Genomic DNA, 23,611 nt, shown 5'->3' on the forward strand with positions numbered 1-23,611 from the left:
AAACAGAAGCTCTCTTGCAGTCGATCTCCATAAGAGAAGGAAAAAAAACTAATGCATAAAAACCTTAAAGACTATTTTCACCTTAAATTATTCAGCTTGGTTGGACAGAGGTCATTTCAATGGAATGTAGGCTTGTACTCTAACAACGGTTTACTGTTCCTAAATTAAGTGTAACGTGGTAATACATCAGTGCTAGGTCATTCCTACAGAGTACCTGCACGTTTCCACAGTCACTGTCCCAGTCTGACAAAACAAAAAAGCCATCGTATTTGTTAAAAGAGTAAGAGCAATCCCTTCACCTGCCCAAAGTATATTCTTCTTTCTTAGAAAAGGAGGACAACACAAAAATAATGTTATTTTTAGAAATGAACATCCAAAGAAATGTGTATATATGGAAACTAAAAATTAAGGCAAGCCTCAGGTTACTGGTACTTGTCTGTTCTTTTAAACCAGTTTTATAAAAATAATATGACATGTTTGTGCTTAAAATAAGGATGTGTAGCTCTGCAAATTGAACTTGGCACTGAATTTCTTAGTGAGTGTAAGTTTTGGAGCCTAAAAGCCCATAACCACAGGTATTTCTGAGTCGAAGAAACCAGAGATGTAATCTCTGCTTTTGTTTTGCAAGTTTCTACATTCTCCTTTGGAAAGATAACCTGCATTTCAAGTACTGTATAAAGAACCCTAGACTTACATTCACAGTAGAGGCTTGCAAATAAGGTTAAAAAACGAGACAGTTTTCCTCCCTTGTACCCATTAATACACTTTAAGAAATTAATCAATCATACGGGATGCGTATTCAAACCAATCTACCTAAGTCATGGTGTAAAGATGTTTCAAATGGCACACAAAAAAACCTCTTTAATGTAAAATAAGAGTATGTTGCTGATGACAATGATTCCCACTACTGTATGTCTAATTTGTATGGTCACCAGGTTATCCCTAAACACAGGTGTGAGCTTATTAAATTGCCATCAGGCAGATTCTCTGATGATCACCAGTGAAAATCCTTGAATTTCACAGGTCTACAATCACTGACACAAGACTCACTCCACTTAGGAATGCTCTTAGGTCTTTTCATAAATAGTGATGCTAGGAAGTAGTAAGAAAGGAAGAGAGAACATTCAAATTTTGTCTTTCTTCTTAACTTTTCTCTTACACAAAAGAAACTCAATAGTGGGCAGAAGGAGACAACATATCTCCTGAACTCTGGCAGTCCTTTCCCTTCAGCAGATTGGAATTGTGTCTGTGAAGTGGAATATGAAGTACTGTACAGAGGATACAAGTGATGGATGGGAGGAATGAGCAGGTGGAAACTTGCTTCTACAGCAAGAACATCAAGAAAAAAAATACAAACCCATACACCACAGACCACCAGGCAAGACTGTTCTTGGACAATAACTAAAACCAAGCAAATCATGAAATTTTAAAAACATCTGACATGTTAAAGTGAGCTTCGTTTCAGTACCACAAGACCTTAATTGTATGAGCAAGTGTAGAAAATGGTAAGTAAAAGTCTCCGTGTAGGATTATTGACCTGTACTTCCCACACAGAGCTGCTTAACTTCCCTTTTCTGAACAAATGCTATTTTCACGCATATGTGTACTTCCACGTATCTCAAAGATTACAGATACTTAAAGCTATCCTTCAAACAATCCCAACCTTGTATTTTGTGTAAGTTAACTGAAGGACTACGCTGTACAAATAAAAGCAGCAGGTGATTGCCAGGGTGAGGAGGGGAGGGAGGACAAAGGGATGTACGTACTGGTGGGACAAAGGGCTCTGATGCAAAAACTTCAGCTCAGTTTCCCCATGCTGGGAGGAAACACTTTCCAAACAGGGATTAAAAAATAAAAAAGGCAAAGAAAACAAAAACCATGCACATGTCTTACATTTGAACACAGTAACCATGTAAAAATGTTGAACTTTTAAAAAAAGAATATGAAGAGAGTCATTTAACGCCTCTTTTCTCCTACATTTCCTCCCATCATCATACAGGATTTGGGGAAGTATAAAGTGGTAAAAGTCAACTGACATAAATCAGTAGTGGTATCTAGACTGATAACCAGTTCTCTAAATTTCAAGCTTCTGTTCTGCAAAAATGGGAAGAGTTCTTCTATTTCTTCAAGGTAATACAAAATCATATATCAGATTTTTTTATTTTTTTTTATTTTTTTAAAGGAAAATTAGTACCACTTAAAGCCTTCTCTGAAATTACTCACAACATACAACAGGTAAAGATTATTTTAAAATACACTGTGAAACGTCTGTGTTTCTGCTTCTGGACTTCTACCTTTTGACCATGAAGTTAACATTTAACCTGAAGATGACATGAGAATGCTAAAACCAGACTTACTCGGACATCAGTAGCATCTCCATGCCGGATAATACTGGCCCACGTTGTCGGCTCACTGCTATTTTCGAAGTAGTGAAAAACCTTTAAGACTCGCTCCATGGCCCCCGGGGAACGCTCCATCCCAGTACTGAGGTGGGTCTTTGCACTTGAACTTGGTGTATGATTCAAGTTTGGATCGAGGTAAGCTGCCGCCATGGTTTTGCTAGATGCTAGGTATCTGTCATATTCTAGGAAAGGAAAACAGAAAGCAAATTAATTTTAGTTACGCCTAAATCTTACACTGATTCAGACAAAATATTTACTGCAAATCCTACAAGACTCATTTTTAAGGGACATTTAATCGCTCTTTCGGAGTCCCCTACTAAAATAGTTATGCAAATACAAATATAAAAGAAATACTACCACAGAAACGGCAAGTCCCAGCGAGCAAGTGAGTGTAATTCGAACAATACAGTTAACACAAGTGGCATCTTTGGCTTCACTTCTTCCTTCAGTTTCTCAGTGTCTTAACCCAGTCCTCCCCCAAAAGCATTCAAAACCAAACACTGCCTTCCAGTTTTAACAAGAGTTCCCATCCCAAAGGTCTGTCGAGTTGGACCTTACAACAGCCCAAAGATCAGCATCGGGAAACCCCGACACCCGAGTCACCAAACTGGAGGCTCTGCGCGAAGAAGCTGCACACTGACACAGCTTCTCCAGTTTAAGACTAGGGGCTAGTTTTGTTATCCACTGATTTCCAAATGATTTCCACGTCTGGTGGCAAAAGGACTACAGTACGAGTCCGCATCCCAAAGAAGAAAAAGACCGCCTCTTGGCTACTGCTGCAGATTAATCAACCATGAGCAGACGGTATCTGAGAAATCAATACAGAACAAGAGGGAAAAAGAGAAAACAATACATCCTTCCTCGCCTGACGTAGCCTCAAGAATCATCCCAGCCTGATGGATGGCAAGAGCAAAGACCTGCGGGGCTCTGCTCCAAGCTGACAGGGCTTGGACAAGCACATCAAGATTTCTATAGGATCAGAATGGTTTGGGTTAGAAGGGACCTTAAAGATCTAATTCCAACCCCCTGCCATGGGCAGGGACACCTCCAACCAGCCCAGGTTGCCCAAAGCCCCATCCAGCCTGGCCTTGAACACCTCCAGGGATGGGGCATCCACAGCTTCTCTGGGAATTATATATATATATATATACCTGCCCCTGGCAGCAAGCAGACAGTGGGCAAACAATTTTCAAAATCTGGAGCCGAGTTGTTAAAAATAAACTTGATCTTTTGGGCGTAGTAGGATGAACGCCTTTCTGGTAGTAAAGCTGAGCTGGGAAAGGGGCAGAAGAGGTGATTTAAGGTGTTTTAAGCTGTACTGTGGTTGAATATCTGAAGCTTAGCTTGCTTCTCTGCAAGGCAGAAGGCTACAGCTCAGCTTTTAGGGTAGCCATTTTTAGTTTTATACCACAGCATCTTGAATTAGCTCGTCACAGATGAGCACAGAGCAAGAGCAGCAGAAGTGGGTGGTTAGGGGCAGGAGGGGTCACCGTGTCCCTTAGGTCAGTTCCCCCCCAAATCTTCACCCACGGCCAGGGTTCGGCTAACAGGAATTCAGCACCGGCCCTTATCAAGGCTCAAAATCTTGAGACTGTAGATAACACCATTTGCTAGAGGCTAAAACAGGGCTTGAAGCCTAACAACGAAGTTAAGTGTCCAAATTCCTAGCCACAGTAGAAGATAAAGGGGGAAACAAACAGCCCATCTGCGCAGTGTGACTTTACCTCTACAACAAATGGTTGAATTGCGTTCATCCAACAGAGCTGTAAGAACTTGGAGTTGGCAGCACTGGGGCAGACAAAAGCCCTCCGCAGTCCTGCCCTCAGGAGATTTAAGAGCAGGCCAACAAGACTTCTCCCAAATATTCCCCATTGCCTGACCCCTGAGGGACTTCCCGTACCTGCCTGCTGCCAGCTCTGCTTTCGTAACCCTCTGTTGCCGCAGTGCCTGAAAATCCAAGAAGCTGTTAGAGCTTCTGAGCCGTGCTTTATTGCTCTCTTTTCTAGCGATCAATACAAATGCACTAAGCCAACCCCATGCCCATTTTAAAACCTGTCCGCCCTACCCATAAAGATCCCAAAACGCTGGGAAAACCTCGGCGAGGTTACTCGTGGGTTCTCCACGCTGAAGGAGCTGGCATGCTGTTTCCAGAAAAACCTTGACTTGAAAGTTGAAGCGGGTATAAAAATCTTCTCTGTGGCTGACTGTGACCAACACGACGTAACGCAACGTCACCCTCCTCGCTCCGACCTGTGAGGCTCCTCTCCTGTAATGGCAAAATGGCCTCAGCTCCTGTAAAACAGCCTCAGCCTCTCCTGTAATCGTAAAACAGCCTCATAAAACTCCAGATGACTGCAGGCTGGGGAGCTGCATGAGGACAACTCCCTTGGACAAAGTCCTAATGGCTCTCAATAGTGTAACTACTAAGAATTAAAGTTTTCTACTAAGAATTTATTTTTCTGCTCAAACTTGGGCCACTTTTAACCCTCTTCCATGAAGTCCTGCCTCCTTTAAAACAACCTACCCTAGCTCAAAGTCACTAGGAAAAATGCTGTTATCTCAAGCTTACACACACAAATGATAGAAAATTACTCTGCAAACCAAAGCAATACAATTTTTTTTAGTAAAGAGGAACTAAAAGAGCACCTGTTTTAATACAGTATCGTCAACTTAAGGGACGTATGTATCGGGTTTTATTTGGCAGAAAAAGAGTAGGGAAAAAGCTATAGGAAAAAGCAGAAACAAGCATTTTAAAAGTGTCTAACCACAGATGTATTACGGACAATCTATGGGACAATATATGTCCCTTGGGAGCAGCAAACAGAGAAGTGAAAGACATCGGTTCCTATATACAGGAGTGCTCTTAGGCAGCGTAATTTCAATGGGTGGGGAGAACACAATGACAGAAGGAATTCCTTCACGTTCGTCACAGTGAGGGGAAAATCTGGAATCCAGCATGGGACCGACCACAGCAGGTTCAAAGTATTGTCAATTTTCACAATGTTTCACAGGACAGAAGCACTGAAAGGTAAACCAACCTCCTTCTGAAAAGCAGACAAGCACTTTTCCTCAAAAATTTCATCATCTTTGGGTTCTTTATAACTTCTTTTAAAAATCCCAATGCTTACTTTACGAGGCAGCAGAAGAGCAGTAACTTTGGTAGCTCTGAAGTTACAGAAACACATGCCCTCTCTCTAGCTACGAACCTATTAATATTTCATTTAAGCCCTGCCCCTGGGTCTGAGTTTATAATGTGACTGTAAAACTTTGCCCCTGGCCAAAATTCTGTAAAACATAGCTGCTCGTCATGTAAGGATAATTAAACTACTACTTTACAAGATCTGCTTGGTTATTTAAGATACAAAGAAAAGTAGGATTACAAGACCAGGATGCCTCCTTGTGCTCTTCTGAATTCAAACCAGATTGGTTTGTAATCCTGCCATTACAGACCTCAGTTTAAAAAGAACAGCTTCAGTTCTCCTGGTATTAAATAGCCAAGCAGGACACTATTACGGAGCAGAAACAAGCTACAGTACACACGGAGACTTAATTCTGCCGGGTTTTATTGGATATCGTGGTGATAAAAGAGCAGGGGCAAGCCCAGTGGTCTAAAATCAAGGCTGGTCAAACTTGTTTGTATGCAAAGTCGTGCCAGCTCTCGCCCTGTGTGTCCCAAACTAAACACTCCTGACCTCCCGGTGCTCACACGTTACAAAACACTCCGCTGTTCCTCGGTACTATAAAGACAAATTATTCCAAGCTTGGGGAGAGGAATGGAGCAAACCAGTCCTGGCCTGCTGATACTCGGTGGCTCTGCTAAGATGCTGCAGTCGCTCCCCAGAGCATTATCATCCTGTCAGCCTGCTATCGCCTGGCAGAGTACCTGACATTTAGGGAAATAAATGGGAGATTGTTACGTGAGGTTAGAAGATAAAGCCTTTTTTTCCCCCATAAAACAACTGTACTTTGCAGCAAGAAAGCACTGTTGACCTTTTTTGTGCTTTGTTTTTTATACCATTCAGTTTTGAATGGCAGCTGTTGTCCTTACTCACGTATCAGCTACGTTAGGAAAGAATAATCAAAATCATTTTGTCAAAACCCCCAGAATTATGAGGTAACTAATTGAATTACTTCTGAATTTCTGTTTGCAAGTCATTTGCTGCTCAGCCTAATTCCTGCTGACATCTCACCAGCACTGCACAGCCCCACGTCTGATGACTGCAGCGGGAGCAAAGTCAATATTATGACTTTCAGTAGTACAAACAAGCAAAGTTCAAAGTCACATTTCACTACCAGCTCTGAGTACTCAGAAACTAAGTCACTTCCACTGATGAGACAGTCAAAAAAAAAAAAAAAAGAGGTCATAACAAATGTTTAAATCAATTAATTAAAATGTGATTAGCACACTGACAGAAAAGTTAGCGGAGTCCCATCGGGGCAATCTTTTCAATGCCAATAACGTCTTCTCTATCAGCCGTTTGACGATTTACTGAAAATAATAAAATAAAATAAAAAAGTTCCTCATGCCGGTGTTGGCGGCTCGCCATCAGCGTGGTGTCAGCAAGTTTGCGTGACAACGAACCAAGCCATAATTATTCACACCGTGACTTCACGTTGTCCTTTGGAAGTGCCCTCAAGTTTTATAACGTTGCTTGATCTCCGTGGTCTGATCCCCACCTCCAGCCTGAAGGCAGCCACGTCTATGAAAATTTCTAGTCACACTTTGTCAAAAATAACTTGGCCCACCTCACTTCAGGCCTGCGAAAGGAACTGGGCCCAGAAGAAACCTCCCACTCCAAATAAATCCAGAGTTAATTGCTTTCATTGGTCCTGGTGTGGAAATTCTACAAGTCCTGAAATACTTTTAAAAATATTTAAAAGTAAGTACTTTAATACTAAAGTAGTTGAGACTTGTTAAAACCCTTCAGGTTACTTGCACCCTCAATGAGCAACGTTGCTTTATCGGACTGACACAAAGCCCTTTTTGGCACAAAATACTGAACAGGAGGTCCCACTTAAATGTAATATAAAGATTTTGTGTTATCCGGGGGGGTGAGCACTGGTTTGGGTTGCCCAGAGCGGCCGGGGAGCCTCCAGCCCTGGAGATGCTGGAGGCACGGCTGAGCACAGCCCCAGCACCTGCCTCTGCTCGGCGGGGGGCTCGGTTTTGCGATTCGGTGAAGACTACATTAAGAATTCCTTCCACACTCTAAAATCCTAAATTATCCATAATGTGCCTCACATCAGACAGTAAACATCTCACAAACGTACTGCTCAATCCATTTTCACAGCTTGCATTAAATCCTGCTGGAGCTCACCTTGCAAATATTACCTTGTCTATCTCAACCTCACAGAAAGTGAGGGTGTTAGGCAGAACTGTAAATATTTTCCCCATTACAAAGACTGTATTTTTAGGAGTCTGTTAAGTTTTGCACACTGCTGACACTTGATACGCCACGTCCTAATACTTTTTTTGTTGGTGGTGGTGTTTCTGAGGTTTCGGCCCAATGCTTGCTCTTGGGCATAAGTTGGCTGACTCCCTATCTTACCAGGACCACACTACTCTTCCTAAGAAAACTGTCCTAGTGTATTTAACAGAACAGAATGGAGAAGTGGGAAAAGCTGAGACATCAAAAGTGAACCCCCAGAACATGCACGTGCTACAGGAAAGCAGCAGCAAGCACTCCAGGGGTGCAAGCACAAGGTTCTACTTCTCTCTCTTTTTTCTTTTTTAAAGTTATCTTATGTTAACGTAAAATCTTGCTACAGATTTTTAAGGATGAAACTTTGAAAAAGCCATTAAGAGTTTTCTGATTTCAAACCGGGGATAAACAGAGAAAGACAGCAAAAAGGGCATTTATTCCCATTACGTTCACTTTTGCCTTCAGAAAGTCAATAATTTCAGCTATTTCCAAAAGTCACATTGGAAACTCACTGTTTCCTACCAAGCTTACTTCTCTTGTTTTTCTTTCAGCTACTGTTGATGTTCAAAAGGAAAAAAAGCAGTGATCCTTTGCTCCAGCTTTGGCACCTTTTGGCTACATCCACCCTTGTTGGTAAGGCTGCCTGTACCTACACAGCCAAGAAGGCACACGTTTCCCTTGCTGCCTCCTCTCTGATCCCCTTCCTGGTCACCACTCCCTCCCTCATACATATATTTATTTTAAAGTACATTAATTGCAGCCAGAAGCACTTATTGAGGCCCCCAGGTCAAAGTATAAAGCAGCCTGGCCAGCCGCATTAAAGCCATTTAAATAATGAGTTCTTGTATCTATTTTAGTCTAAATTGACCCACTGAATATTTCACTCTATCGATATGAAATGGGAGAGTGGCCTGTGACTGACAATTCCTGACCGTTTTCTTTCCTGTAGAACATTGCCCAAGCACTTACTAACTCCAGGTCTCAGTTCAGTTCAAAGCAGAAATGTATAGTCCTCCTTCAAACACAATTATGTGTTTGAGAAATACACTGAAAAGCCAACAAGGGAAGACAGAGACCAAAGTCAAAAGATGTTTAGCAATGCAAGGTGCAAACGTACAAAAACCTGTTTCAATTATATCAGTGTTTTAGGAGATTAAGTGTTCAGGGGAGCATGAAGAAGGAATTCAGAAAGAACACAAACTACAAGATTCATATGAAACAAAGCAATATGACATCCTGTAGGCTGCAACACAAGGCAAGCATATCTCAGCAAAAATCAATTGTTAAGTATAAATATGCCCTAAATTAACTGAAACAAGGGTGTATTCCATGTACAGCTGCTACTGGTGAAACTTGTATTCGAGATTCGTAAGAACCTCGAAATCACTTTTGCAAAGTGCGAAAGAAACATTCGTCTGTACCTTGGGATAAAAAGGTAGAGAAAAGTTTTAAAGAGCATTCAAAACCAGCTGAACTATTTTTACTGTCAAGCAGTAATTCAAATCCAGTAAGATGTCTTGCAATCCTTTTGTCTTGCAATATCCCGTATGGCACTCGTCCTAAGGCTCCCCAGGGATGAGTCCTGACATACCTTCAGACTCAGTTTAACCCAATTTCATTGCAATGTGCTTGCATAATCTGCACCACTCAGCAACTCCCTTTGGAGTTGGCACCAATTCCTAGTTTTAATATGAAACATTTGATAATGAGGAAACATCGTTTGTGTTGGGAATACAAGAAAACCAGTGTCTTTAATTAGCACAAGGTATCCAGCCAGATATTTGCTACAGTTTTCAACGGCACTCTGAACATGCACTGAGGTCCCTTGGTACCGCTGAAATCCAAGTAAACACTAATCTTCCTTTACATCTTCAATTAATGACCTTACAAATCTCTCTAGCAAGGTATACGAAATTATAACGAAGTTTTCTTAAAAGGCACCACAGAAGTGATCAGTAAAAATTGTTCTCAAAAAAGCTGGCAGCAGGCCTACCGATCAAAACACGAGGGTGAAGTAAGCAATATGACAATCTTTAATACTACTTACTGAGTATTGCTCAATGGATGCCCTACGTAGCACAAGTTCTTCTAAACAGCTGCAGAGTAAGTAAATAGGAGCAGCGAGTAGTGAGTGTTTACTGTCTTTCTAGAAAAGCAAACGCAAAGAATAAATTAGAATTGGTGATAATGAGAGCATGTTTCCAGGAGATTAGGAACGAGACATGCCTGCACCAGAGGCAGTTCAGGGAAGTATTAAGGTATTCCAGCTATGCAGTATCACAGATTAAAATATTTGGCTTTTGCTGCCATTTGACTCGAAACCTTCCCTTCCTAGTTTTAGGTTACTGAATGATGCCATCTCAGACCCGCATGTCACAACATTCAGCTGCACAGGCTTTTAATTTTGGATCCATTTTAATACAGCATTAACTGCCCCCACGTTATCTCCATTTTTCATGGAAACCAGAAGGGCACATCAGATAACAGGCACTGTAAGTACTGAAGGGGAACAGAGCATGACAATGGTCACGTTGTTGCACTGTATGGCAACGGCCTGTTCCAAAAATCAATGACCTGTAAAAAGTTTTACTTAAGCCTATTCCGGCTCAAGTGTTTTCCAAAGCCAGTAATTACAGCCTCTGTTACATACAGAGAAATGTACGGACCAGGCACAAAGTGATTCTCATTCAAGTGACTGAATGGCTGTTTAATGTAGGCCAACCATAAAAATCCTTCTAATTACAGCTTGTTGAGATGATACTTCTGTGCGTCTCCACACACACAAGAAATATCAGTTATTTGCAGAACTGTTGCTGTTGGAACTGGGCATGTACCATGCATCTCCTGACATCCTCACTTAAGATCCTGAAGAGCTGCGTAAATTGTGAGCTTCCCTTGAATCCCATTAGGAATCAGAGCTCTTGGCTCCTCATGTTGTTCTCGAGGACCTAAGCTACACCATTCTTCAGCTAATGGTCCTTTTCTCCTAAAGTCTCCATCTACTGCACCCAAAGACAGAAGAATAAGCAGAATTAGGTTAATTAGTCCAAGAACGGGTACAGTAGTACCTGTTCTCAAGTTTGGCATTTGATCTAACAATTAAGTCAGAGGCACAATGCCTGATAAAAATTCCTCTAACAAAGCCTCTGAAAGAGAAACCTAATACCCAAGAAATGTTGCTCTGCAGAAGAAAAATGAGGGTTCAATCCTCTACAGCAGAGATGATTTTGTGGCGATTCAGCTTCATCCTTTTTGTCACTTTAAAATGGACAAAATCACGTAGGAACACCTCAAGAACACTCGATCATGATCAGGGTGGAACTTGGAAGGGTCAGAAACATCAGGTAGTTTGGTTGCTCCAATTTTTGGGAAAAAATCGTAGTAATATCCAGTCTTCACACATTGTTTGGCAGCTCTAAGCAGCACAGACGTAATGACAGAGCTATCAACACTCACTTATGTCCAAAGCCACTACTGTGCCTTGTCCCTCATCACGCCAGGCTGTTGAAGGACGCGGGTGACAGATAGTCGGCGTGAGATCTTCGTGGCCTAGGACATGCCAGGAACTAAGGCAAACCTGAAGAAATGACTGCTTGCTTAGCAGGTTTCCCTACCTCCACCAGAATTTGTTGCACCACTTTAGCATACATCTGATCACAGGCAGGCAATTAAAAGAGACTCGTACGATGAAGCTTACTTTATCGTGCGTTTTTATTCTACTTTATATTTCCTTGGAAACAATAAATCAATTCCCCACTATAACATACAAATGAACAGTGCAATTTGCATCCCACACTGACAATTTGCGGAAACACCAGGTGGTAATAAATTGACGTTACACAGAGACGACACCTCCACAAGCCTGCATTACTCAGAACAAACAACCCAATCTTCCTTCAGTCCTTGCTAAAGCAGGCAGGCACATTAACATCAGGGGCTACTTAAAAACCTGGAATTTTAAAAATGCTGAGTAGCACTTGGCCTGAAAACAGACCCTGTTACAAGAGGGTCCAGTAATGAAAGCATTACTTCCTGAGCTTCAGGAAGCACGGAGTTTTTACATATTTGCTATCCGTGCTCTTAACGTGTTTAAACTTCTTGCAAAAGTCCTTTGCTGTAGCTATGGAGAACACAGGAAAACAAAAACCTTCACGAGTGCTGTATGTAGTATGTCTGAAAACACCTACATTTCTGCGCCAAATGAGAACTTGTTCAGTTGTGACACCCTCCACTGTAGGGAGGATTCATTTTTTTCTCTGCAGGTTGGAGGAACGGGACCCATCACTCCAAGCCCTATTTCCAAGCTAGCTTTACAGAAGGTGCCACAAAGGAGCAAAATATTAGGTATTCCAACCAAAGGATACTGTCTTTCATTGCATTATTAATTTTAGCCTGAAATTGGGTCTTCAGGATATTCATAACTTGGCATAACTGCTGTCAGTGCTCACCAAAGGCTGGGGGTGAGTGACTGTCTTTAGCATCGTACAGCCTCTTGCCAGCAGAGAACCACAGATTAAGTTTATTCTATTTTAACTTCAGGGTGGCAACAGAGTAGAAGAGTCAATGAGATTTCCCCCAGATTTGACAAATATCCGCGAAGTCCTAAAAAAAGGGGTAACCGAGTGATTAGGAACAGAGCAGCAGCTGTGTGAGGGGAATGAAAAAGGCTGGGACCTTTCAAGGTGTGAGGAGAGGAGGTGGGGGAGCAGGGGAACTTGACCAATATCTGCAAAACCTGTGAGATGACGGATAAACTGAACCCGAAGTCCCCTAGCAAGAGAACTAGTTGATACTTGATTAAACTAATTTATTAGTTTCTGACAGAAGACCTTTTCTTAGCATGAGAAGGAGAACACAGGCAGACTGTCTCAGCAAATTCATAAAGCTTTGGGGCAAATTCAGAGAAAATGGGTGCCTAAACAGATACTACAAGACCCCTCTGAAGTCTCTCGTGCAACAACAGTGGATGCTGAAGAACCAGAAGGAGAAGAGACCGCAGGTAACAGCCACCCTCATGTGGTATCCTCAAACATTCACAGATGAGAGATGCTGTCAGAGAGAACAGTGAACTAGATGGACCACTGACGTGATGCACTTTTTTACACTCTTAATGTCCATAAAAGCTTCACCTTTTGCTTCTACCACTGAAGCTGAAGCGTGATCCCTGGTTCTTCCTTAAAGTTCAGCTGAAAATACAAATATACCAGGTTTGCAAGCCTTCCCGTGCCTGACATTTCACAGACCACATTTATCATGTCATTTGTTGCCAGTGAAGGATGATTATTTCCAGGCTTAGAAAAGGCTTTGACTGTAAGTCAGAAAATTAAATGAAGTCAAAGTAGACATTTTTCTTGCATTGAACAATTCAGAAAAATCCAAAAATCTGAGAAAAAAGCACATCTACTTGCCAGAAAACATACCCAGTATACCCTCATCCTTACAGGGATCCAAAGTAGTAAGAAAAAAAGCAATCAAAGATGCCCCATCACTCATGCAACACTTTCAGGTGTTTTGTTATTTTTTTTAAACGTCAAATGTTTGCAAGCACAGTTGATGTTGTCATGTATAGTCTGATGTTCAAGTATCACTAAAGGAATTCAAGTCTTGTTTCTTCAATCTACCTCTAAAAGATGCTGCAGACAACAGAATTGATATATAATCATTTCTAAAGTATATATATATATTTGTACGGAAGTTTGAGCTCATTTTTCAAAGGAAAGCAAGTTGTCACCACAGGCTGCCGAGCCAATTTAATATAACCAATTTGTCCCCGCTGCTGCCAAAGCTGCAGAGCCTGCTACCCCCCTTCCTCCCCGCCAAGCATTTCCTCATCCACACTGCCTGACGAGGCAACCCTTGCTTCCCTTCTGCGGCCTCCTGTTGCTGCTTAAACGCTTTTTGAGCTGCTTTTACTTATTAAGACAGAAGAAATCTGTCCGGGCTTCTTTCTGGTTTTGGGTTGTGCGTGTGTTTTCTATCTAAGTGCGGCGAAGTGGCTCAAAAAGAGCTCTAAGAAGCTCTGGAGCCAGCACAAAGTAAACAGCAAAAGCACATGGCCAGTAGTAGGGAGGAGGAGGAGGCTTCCCGCTCTTGGCAGCTGCAAGCTATGTCTGCTCATTGCTCTTCTTGGACTACACCTGGCTGGGGTGGGAGGAAAATAACTAAGCAAGGGATAGAAAACATCCTCTGCACGCACAGAAGGGGGAGAAAAGCGAGGGCTGGGTTTTTGTGAAATTGCTTTTTTCCAGTCCAGCTGCACGGATCATTTGCAGTCCACATCTGACAGCTCTGAGCCTCTGACACTGAACTATTAAATTGCATTTACTGGTCCTGATGCTGGGGAGCCCGTTTACTTACCTGGGCAAAAGAGGGAGGAAAAGGGAGGAGGGAAGGCAGAGCTGGGCGGAGAAGGAGAGCTCTTCCATTGCAATGGTTAAAGAAGGCAGAAATACTTGGTTAAAATATGAATATTAAAAATGCGAATATTGTGTCCAACCTTATTTTTTTCTCCTCCTCCTTTAAAGCTATTTACCAACTACTAGCTGGTACCCAGATGCACATGGCCAACTAAGCTGGCAGGTTTGAGGAAGAGACCAAGAATCTTTAAGACAGGTGTATTGGCACAGAAAAATATCCAGGGAGCATCCCAGCAGACAGGAGGAGGATGAAAAAGAAGACAGAACAGAGAGGAGCTGCTGGGTGAAACAAGTAACACACTCGAGGCAGACTGACCAAACTTGTACAGGGTTTGGCCTCCTGGCTGAAATAACGCCCACCTTCCAATGCCTGACCTACCTCGCCATGAGGGGGTCCCGCTGATCTGGGAAGCTCCCGTGTGCATCTCCTTACCAGTAAGGACGGATGGTTCTTTAGGTCACCTATGTTGTCTCTCCTGCCAACCCTTCATACCGAAGAAAAGGGAACCGAAACTGCCCAGGACTTTCATGTTCCATCTCAACGATGAATAATAAACTTCTTACAATTACGGCTTTGATAAAGTTAAAAGGTTTTGTTTCTGTAACATATGTTAAAGGATTGTATATAATACACTAAATATTCAGAAATAATGATAGTAATTATTAAGACTGTTCTTCTTATTAATAAGATTATTCTTACATTTCCTGAGAGTGGAGCAAGAGAAGCAATTTATCTTGTAATTTTAGGGTTTGAAACATTTGTAAACTGGACAATTACGGCTACATCAGCATCCAGTGTTCTTCCGAGACACAAATGTCTTCTAAAAAATGAATAGGATGCTCTGCTTTGTAACATGCAACTTTGATGGTGTCATAAAATGTACACAAAGCAAGTATAACAAGGTATGGAAAGTATAGTTGTGAAATACCAAATATGTTCCCAAAAGTGCATCAGAACACCCTATCTCTAGAAACGTTAACTCTTAAAAACTGAGGCATCTCCTGACTTCGGGTTCAGATTAGACACTGCATGAGCTGAAGTCCTTGAGGGCACAGCCCGAAAGGAACAAACAAGTCTGACTATCCAGTTTACCCAAAACAACAATTTCCCCTTGCTCAGGAGCGGAGCCTTTACTAACACTGCACCCGCAGTTCTGGCACTGAACTTTTATCTTCTGACACATTCTTATCAAAGAAATTAGCTCCAGGAATTTGGATATGGGGCAAAAGTGGATGGGATTCCTGGGTAACAGGGCAGACAAGGTTTGTTTGCATCTGATAGAAAGCAGACAGGGACAAGCACCTGTAATTTGCACCAAAATCAACAAAACATCTGAGAGTTAACTACCAGAGCACTAGCTACAGATCTTCAGCAAGGGATCGTGATTTAAGAACATTGTAGAAGTGCTGTGGTACCTTTTAAAAGTAAATTTTGGGGGCAGAAACCATTTGAACACGTGACATAAAACAAGCAAGCGTTTGAAATATGCCTGGCACAGTCAATGGCAGCAGGAGCACACCTAACCTCTAATTATTTCCAAGTAGTTCGTAAATGTCAAAGTATGGTTTAAAGATGCTCAGCATTTGTTTGAATCCGACTCAAAGCACTACGTCTTCATCAGCTGCAGAATATTTCCTGGAGCAAATGGGGTTTCATAGGTAACAGCCAGTCAAGGAGAAAAACCCATTTAAAACGTCACACACGATGCTGCTCAGAGGAACGAGGGACACCAAAATGGGGTGAAAAGCAGCAAACTAGGGTTTTGATAGCTGCAGAGCCTATGTTCCTTCTGCACGAATAAAAAATCGGAGACAGTAAGAGTTAGGAAGATTTACTCCAAAGAAATACACTGCAGATTATCTCCACACTCCAGGAGAAAATGGGTTTTATCTGCTTTAAGGAATGGATAGAAGCACATTTTGCTCACGTAAAGCAGACTCCAGAGCAGGAAACGTAACGAGACTTTGTGCTTTGCTGTCCTTCCAGCTAAAAAAGAGCAGACCCTAAAGAAGCATCCCCCAGCCACAATCCTTCACCTGCCGCAAGACTACAAAAAGTGCAAAGAATGAGGAGCAAATTCTGATTCGTTAGTGCAAAACAGCAATTCCTCATTTCAGATGTCAGCTCGTAAATGAGACTGAAAACTTCCCTCTTCCATTTCTTGTGAAAAACCTATTCCCTTACAAGAGCCTCAGCTGCAGGCTGCTTCCCGGCCACACTGCTCTGCAACAAGATAGGCACGAGAAGGGTGTTGGTGGGAGAAAAACCCTTCACATACAGCTAGCTGCATGTTTCTTCACTACAGAAATGGCTGAAGAAGGCCTGTGCTCACTGTTTGTTGAGAAATTATTTTTTCTTTAATTCAGCAAATGAACCTCAAAGCTCAAAGATTTCAGAGATGAAGACAGCTTATACCAAAACTGAGCAAAAACTCAGGACTGATGCGGTTTCTCCTTACTTCACATTTATGATGGTGGTGGTAGGGGACCAGATGATCTTGGAGGTCTTTTCCAACCTTAATGCTTCTATCCAACTAGGTTATTTGCTTTTAACACAGCCATTTTACCAATTAAGTTACTTTAACAGTATTTGAGAACAGAGAACTTCAAAAACTCTGCATTCAAACAACTGTTCGCTAGCATGCCCTGCTTTCAATTGTTTCATTTTCCATCACCCACAATATACTCGATATCAAGGAATTATTTGAATTAACTAGACTTATTGCTTTTATAAACCAGGGTAAGTGTCCAGAAAAACAAACAAAAACCTTTGTTCTTCGTTTTCCAGATGAAAGGCATACTGTTAGAATTGGATTTGTTCTGTAAGTTTGATTTAAAAGTAAGGACATGCTCCATATCTTTAGCTTGCACATTTACCTTGCTGTTTCATGTCCCTTTATCAGGCCTAAGAAGCAGCAGTATTTACAAAAAAAAAAATTTTTTTGGAAAAGGTTTGTCAATTTTTGAAGGACTTCTTGTGGGATAGGTTTTAAATTCCTTGTTCTTGTGATTTAATGTAAAATTTGGATTAAAGAAATGACAAATTGCTTTGGAAATACTCCTAAGAAGAGTATGTTTTCACAGAAAGCTATGAACTTATAAATCAATTTATTATAACATTTATATATTCTCCTCTTATGTGCTAAATGAACCAGTTCACAGTGCTAGTACAAACAGCATCTCCGTGGCCAAAAGGGAGCAAGGGGAAAAAGGAAAATACACTAAGTAGCAGTAAAAGATGCCAGAAATAATTACAGCCCATAGAAAAACCCAGTGCCAAGTTACACCGGGCAACCAATGTCAAACAAAAAAGACTTTAACAGAAATCAACAACCTGAAGTGTCTGGTATGGAGCCCTTCTCCAGTTTGGCCTTAATTCTGCAAAGCAATGGGCGCCCCCAGGCATTTCCAGGAGCAGACTCGAGTGGGTATTTATGGCCGGGTGATGAGCTGGAGTAGGTGTGTGCATACTGATAAGGAGGGAAGAAACGTTCAGCACCTGAGAGAGCCTGGCCCTAGCCCTGCAAACAGGTAGAAAACTGCACAGTCACAAAGGACACATTTTATGAGCAACTTTATGGCATTCCAGCGGGCTGACTGTCCTTGCGAGGAACAGAAGGGTAACAGCCTGCACCGTATTTACGGCCTGCTCCGGGAATTACTTTTCCCGTTGGAGGAAGAGAACACGACTGCATTTTATTGGCATCAGAGCTGGAGTGGTATTAGTCTTATACTAGACTAATATCAAGTAGGATCTACGATATCTTCGGCTTGTAGACTGGAGACGAAGAGTGAGCGAAGTCTAACAAAAAGAAGGAAAAGATGCTCTCCAAGAATTTTATGGCAGTAAGTTACAAAAAAGCTGTTAACAAATTCCTCCTTTCCACGATCTGTTCCAGGGCTGAAGCATCACATATACCACAGACTGAGAAACCCAAGTGAAGTTCATGGTATCTGCCACCTCCTAGGTCCAGGCATCATCCCCAACAGGCCAAGGGAATGCTTCTGTGCTTCCAGATGTGTTATTCAAAATAATGACTGTGTACCCAACTTCTTGGTAGGTTCCTATCCCTGCACAGGAAAGTACCGACTGGCCTCAGGCATCAGTGATGACTGATTCTTAAAAAAAAAATATTAAAATAAATCATTATAGTATATCAACACTTTCTATTGAGCCACAAGCACAACTAAGGGCAAGTATACTTAACATACACGTAAAGCCATTTTAAGCTGAGGTTTGGCATCCTACCTCTAGTCTGCCCACTGCTTTTTCTTTCTTTTTTCTTACATCCCCAAACAGTGCACTCATACGAAACTTCTCTGAATTGCTTAATATCAAAGAAAACCAGAAGAGATACAAGTACAAGCTTCTGAGCTGGCCATTTCTCCTTCTCCTGAAGATGCGCAAGCCACGACTGAGCAGATATCTATAGTAAGTAACCAGATACTGAATGCAAGCATCCTTAAATTCCTTTCTGGATACCTCGAAATGATAACCGTCTTCTCTATTCATAACTTCATATCCAAGAATTATCTTCTCTTATAACATAATCAGTTTCAATTAGGTAGCTTACTCATTTGTGTGGAGATGCAGTTCCAGAACAGACACTGAGGTTCACCCTGTGAAGGTTTTTCCCCGTTTTTCATTGAATTTTACTAATTTCTGAGATTCTTAAACCCAGACCCTCCCACCTTTTTACTTTTGCTCAGCTGTGATTTTCACATAAAATAACGAAGTGGGGATAAACCTAGATTAAGCAGAAATCAGCATCCAGCATTATTTTTCTGTGCTGGATAAGCATTAGATAAAAAGTCACACACTTGAATTAATGGAAACTCCTCAAATTCACTTCAATCAGCTCAGTAAGCAGCCACCAGATTTGAAAGAATCTCACACTGGGCTGGTGGTGATCAAAACATTGTTTTTCTGAACTACTCATAATTTATTAATTGAAGACAAAGCAAAAACAATTCTCTACTTCAGTATTTCTTTATTTACGCTACAAATGAGCTAAGTACCGCACGTCAGGTAGCTGTACGTATGGCTTGAGGAGGAAGAGGTACAGCTGAGATCCTCACTGGCACAGCTGCCAGTACGTGCCATTCATTACCTAAACAATGCCAGTGTCCAGCGACAGCATTTTGGAAGTGCTTCACTACCATTTTTTCCGCTTCCCTCACTCTTCTTTAAGGAACCTGCTCCGTTTAATTTCGGATATATAACTAATGCCTTGCAAAATGTACTTAGCTGATACCTACGCCATTTTTCTTAGTTGCTTTGCACAGCCCTACAAGATTTCTCAAATCTATTGCTACCTTCCAATTGATAATTTTTAGCAACTAAAGCTGAAAACTAAAGCACAACAAAGAAATGAGTATGAAAACTACCGGATAAAACATCCTAATGAGATGCACGGTGTTTACACAAACACTACAGATACACTCTGCCTCCCTTTCCTCTCTTGTGGAAGAGTTTGCTAGTAAAGTGTAATATTAATTCCTTGGTGGAAGGAGCACAACACTAGGATCTCTACAGACCCTGGCCCGCTCTCCCCCACAAGCAGCATGCTGCTGTACGTTTAGGTACCACCTTTCTCCAAACCAAGAATTCAGGTCAATCTTATTTTATTACCCCTAACAGTCACTGCTCCCTTGCAGAACAGCCCAGACAGAGGAATAGCCACTACCTGGTATTTTTGGAAACCCGCAATGATAGAGCAGAGGGATTCCAGAGTATAAACCTGAGTAATTTCAGCAGGAATAGTAAGAACTCTGAGTTCAGAAAACTACCTGAAAGAGGGTTTTTTCACAGAAACTGTTAGGTAGCCACACTCACAGCAAGTGCTGCTGTTCCTACTGTGATCTGTTGGTTTCCATTATTAAGGTATGGCATACTTAAACTTTACGAACGTGACAGTTTTGAAAAGAAGCAAGATGTGACCGATAAAAGGAATAAAAAACTTGAGTCCTTACTGCTCCTTCAATTGACAGCAGATACTAAGAATTGTTTAAATGTAACCTGGTACTTGTCAAGCATCACATCCAACGTTAATGGCCAACACAGGCCACGTGGTTTTGTTTTACTAAAAATTGGTTAAGTGCATCCAAAACCAGAAAGAATTTCTTTAATACCTGATAAAACCAGAACCTACTGAATTCCCAAAATGACTTTGAAAGAATAAATAAGGAACATTTTCCCTCCCGAGTACCGATTATGCCTTGTACCCATTTACATATGCAAATAAGCAACGTGGCTGAAGAAACTCAGCAGCCAAAGTACAAATGTGCAAATCCTTCACTTCGAGGGCAGAACAGGAACGGTGCCTTGATGTTCTCCTACCTTAGCGTAAGATAAACCCCAGGCATTAAATCCTCCCGTTATCACTGATGTAAAAAGTCCTTTTGCATTAAACAAGCACGGATTCAGGAACACGTAAGGGAAGCCTACCTTTCGCCAAAACCTACCGTTAACTCCTTGAACAGGAACACGTCCAGCTGACACAGCACTGCTGCCTGCCCCACCCCAGCCCTGTGCAGCTGAAAAGGGCAGGGTGTAAAGTGGGGAGGCAAGTCATCGTCCCCTTGCCATCCAGACACAAAAGCAGCACGCCCCAGTGCTGTACGGTCAGCTTTGCTGACTGAGGTATGGGCACATAGGCTGCTGCCATCTCAGGGGTGCCTTTACCTTTGGCAAAGGGCTGCGATGGATAGCTGCAGAGCTGCAGCAGTTGCACACTCCCGTTTCAGAGTCCTTTTGAGCCAACCTTTTCATTCTGCCCGTGTAATTCTGTCCCACTGCAATCAAACACCCGAGCGGACACAAAGCTGCTAAGCCGACCAGCAGCATGAGGCCTGGTCCGTGAACGGGCCGCTGGTCCCGAACAGGAAGGCTGCTCTGGTCTGACATGTTTCTGCTCAGTTTATCTTGGCCAACCATCATGTCACAGCCGAGACAAAAACTCCTTTGAGGTGAAAACACTTGGGTTTCAGGAATATGATTCCAACTAGTATCTCTCCTGGGAACAGCAAGGCCTACAGATCCTTGCTGAGCTGCACAAGGCCTAAGCACAGAGCATAGGCCCTATTGCCCCTTACCTTCGGAAGCCAGCTGAGAAGCTCCAGGAATATATCTGGCTCCTTCCCATCTTCCTGCCTAGAAATATACATTTGGCATGACTGCAGGCCATTACCCACGCAGCAACTACTTGTGATCAAGTTATTTGCTGCAGTGATCTTTATAGATCACATTAAAGGAGAAAACAACTACAGGAATCCACGAACTATTAGCATTAAAGAGTCTAGCTTCAACAAGGAGCTAGAATCAGGAAAAGTCTAGTTTTACTGACAATTTTAAGTACGGATGGCTTCAGCTAAATCCCTATAGCTATTGGAAAACATGCAAAAAACAAAAGGAATTATTTTTCTTTAGTCATTAGTCAGACAACACCGGTGTCAAAGGCTACAAGCAACAAGGCAACGAAGATGATCTGTGTATTCTACAAGGTCAAGAAGCAACATAATTGATTGCTTTTTTGAACGTTTTCAAAGTTATTTTATCAGCACACCTCTTCTGATTCTGAAAGGAAACTGGGGGCACATTCGGCTGACGCAAGGTGAAACATCAGCTGCTGGGTGCAGAGAAGTCACAACTACTCAATTTCCTCTGACAACAAGTGACTTTTAGTCCCACAGCATGTCAAATTCAAGTTAAAATTCAGCTTTTAGTCTCAAAATGCCACCACTCAGTTTATTAAGCTCTTCGTCTGCCCTCTTCCCTGCAAGCTGCTCCCCAAGTGGCTTCAGCTGCTCTGAGCACAGCTGTACCGAGCAGCGGCAAAATCGAAGGTCACGCGCCGATTTTCTTCCTGGGCTTGCTCCAAATGAGGAGACTTACACCACGGAGAAGCCATTTTTTCATTAGGAATTTCCTCCATAAAACAAGGGACTATGCATCATTCACAGAACGAGTCCAATTTAAACAAACAAACAAAACCCAGGCAAACCAGAAGGCTGGCCTTTCGTTTTATGGATCTGCAATCCCTGCCAGGCAAAACACTCTTTTGGAAAGCAGTGGCGGTGCTGGGGAGAAGAAAGCAATCCCTCTCCTGGCAATGACACAAAACTTGGTTATCAGATAAAAAAAAAGAAGGGAGTTCGTTTACAGGTTGTTTTTAATGAAGTGACTCAGCAGGACTCGATTCTACCCAGGAAAGCTAACTTTTCCTGCCGTCTCTGCTAAGCAGCGACGTGCAGCGAAAACCCAGCGCTCCTCCCTTATCCCCCCAGTAAAAATGCGGTGTCTCAGGGAGTGCTGGCCACCTACCAGTTAACCAGCTATTGCCATAACCTCAGCAATCCCTTTCCTTCGCCGCCGGTCAGGAGGAACTGGTGCCAGCACCTCTCACCACCGCATCTGCAGAGATCTCACTGATTTTGTAAGGAGATCTTTGCGAACGCCAACCGTATGTTAATAACTACTATGATCAACTACATTTATGATGTGCTGTCCTTAAGCTGGTTTTAATATAACATTCACAAAGGCATTTTCTTTTGTCTTTGCTGTGCCAGTTTATAGGAACCAGCAGCTTGTACGGGCTTGCCTGCGATAATGTGATAGCGCCTGTTAATTTAATGTCTCTCCAGTTTTTAATAGAGTATCATGAACAAATCCATACCACATCATGAATTAAGGATACTAAAGCGTTTTTTTTTTTTGACTAATAACTGATGAAAAGTACAGACTCTGCTAGCACACTGAAATTTTTGCATGGCATGAATTTGCACCTATTCCGTTTAAGCCACACTTCAGCAAGTGGAAGGATTTAAGCAAGCTAATATATGCCTTGCAAATGTAATGCCAGTCAGAAAAGCTTGATTTCATTACAATAGTCCTTCCAAAAGAAGCTGTGCATGGAGATCAGTTGTCCAATGGATTGCTTTTGTTAACACAACAAAAACAGGTAAGAGAACATCTTGAGGGGACCTGAAGGATTAGCACCCAAGGATGCTGATTTCTAAACACTGCAACAGGCTATTGCCAGGCTAACTAGGTGAAGAAAATGAGAAAAAAAACTAATATATATAAATGAGAACACAAACACACATTTTTCCTAGGTGACTTGTGATAAAAAAAGCCAAATATAAATGGAACAAGAAATCTATTAAGGCCCCAAACTCCTGTCTGAACATTCAGCAAAAGGGAGTATTTCAATCAACGTACCGTCCTCTTTTAGATGCTGGCTTCCAGACTTTGCTCTTCTGCCTTTATCTCAAGCATCTCCAGAAGGACAGTGAGATCAGTTTGTTTTCCTTGCGTAACTTTTAGTTTTCCAGTGGCAGCTCAGAATTTAATTCCACTCTGGTTCACTGG

At 42.0% G+C, this 23,611-nt stretch overlaps 1 protein-coding gene across 8 annotated transcripts in view; it reads right to left on the bottom strand.

Moving 5' to 3' along the window:
* Window positions 1–23,611, bottom strand: part of PTK2 (protein tyrosine kinase 2) — a 207,444-nt gene that overhangs the window by 117,523 nt on the left and 66,310 nt on the right. For all 8 annotated transcript variants that reach the window (XM_066991244.1, XM_066991243.1, XM_066991242.1 and 5 more), the window contains one exon: window positions 2,358–2,584. In XM_066991244.1, the coding sequence (XP_066847345.1) occupies window positions 2,358–2,552 (195 nt within the window). In that variant the 5' untranslated portion in view covers window positions 2,553–2,584. The remainder of the gene's footprint in view (window positions 1–2,357; window positions 2,585–23,611) is intronic.

Source organism: Anser cygnoides, chromosome 2, assembly GCF_040182565.1.
Source record: "Anser cygnoides isolate HZ-2024a breed goose chromosome 2, Taihu_goose_T2T_genome, whole genome shotgun sequence".
NCBI lineage: Eukaryota > Metazoa > Chordata > Aves > Anseriformes > Anatidae > Anser > Anser cygnoides.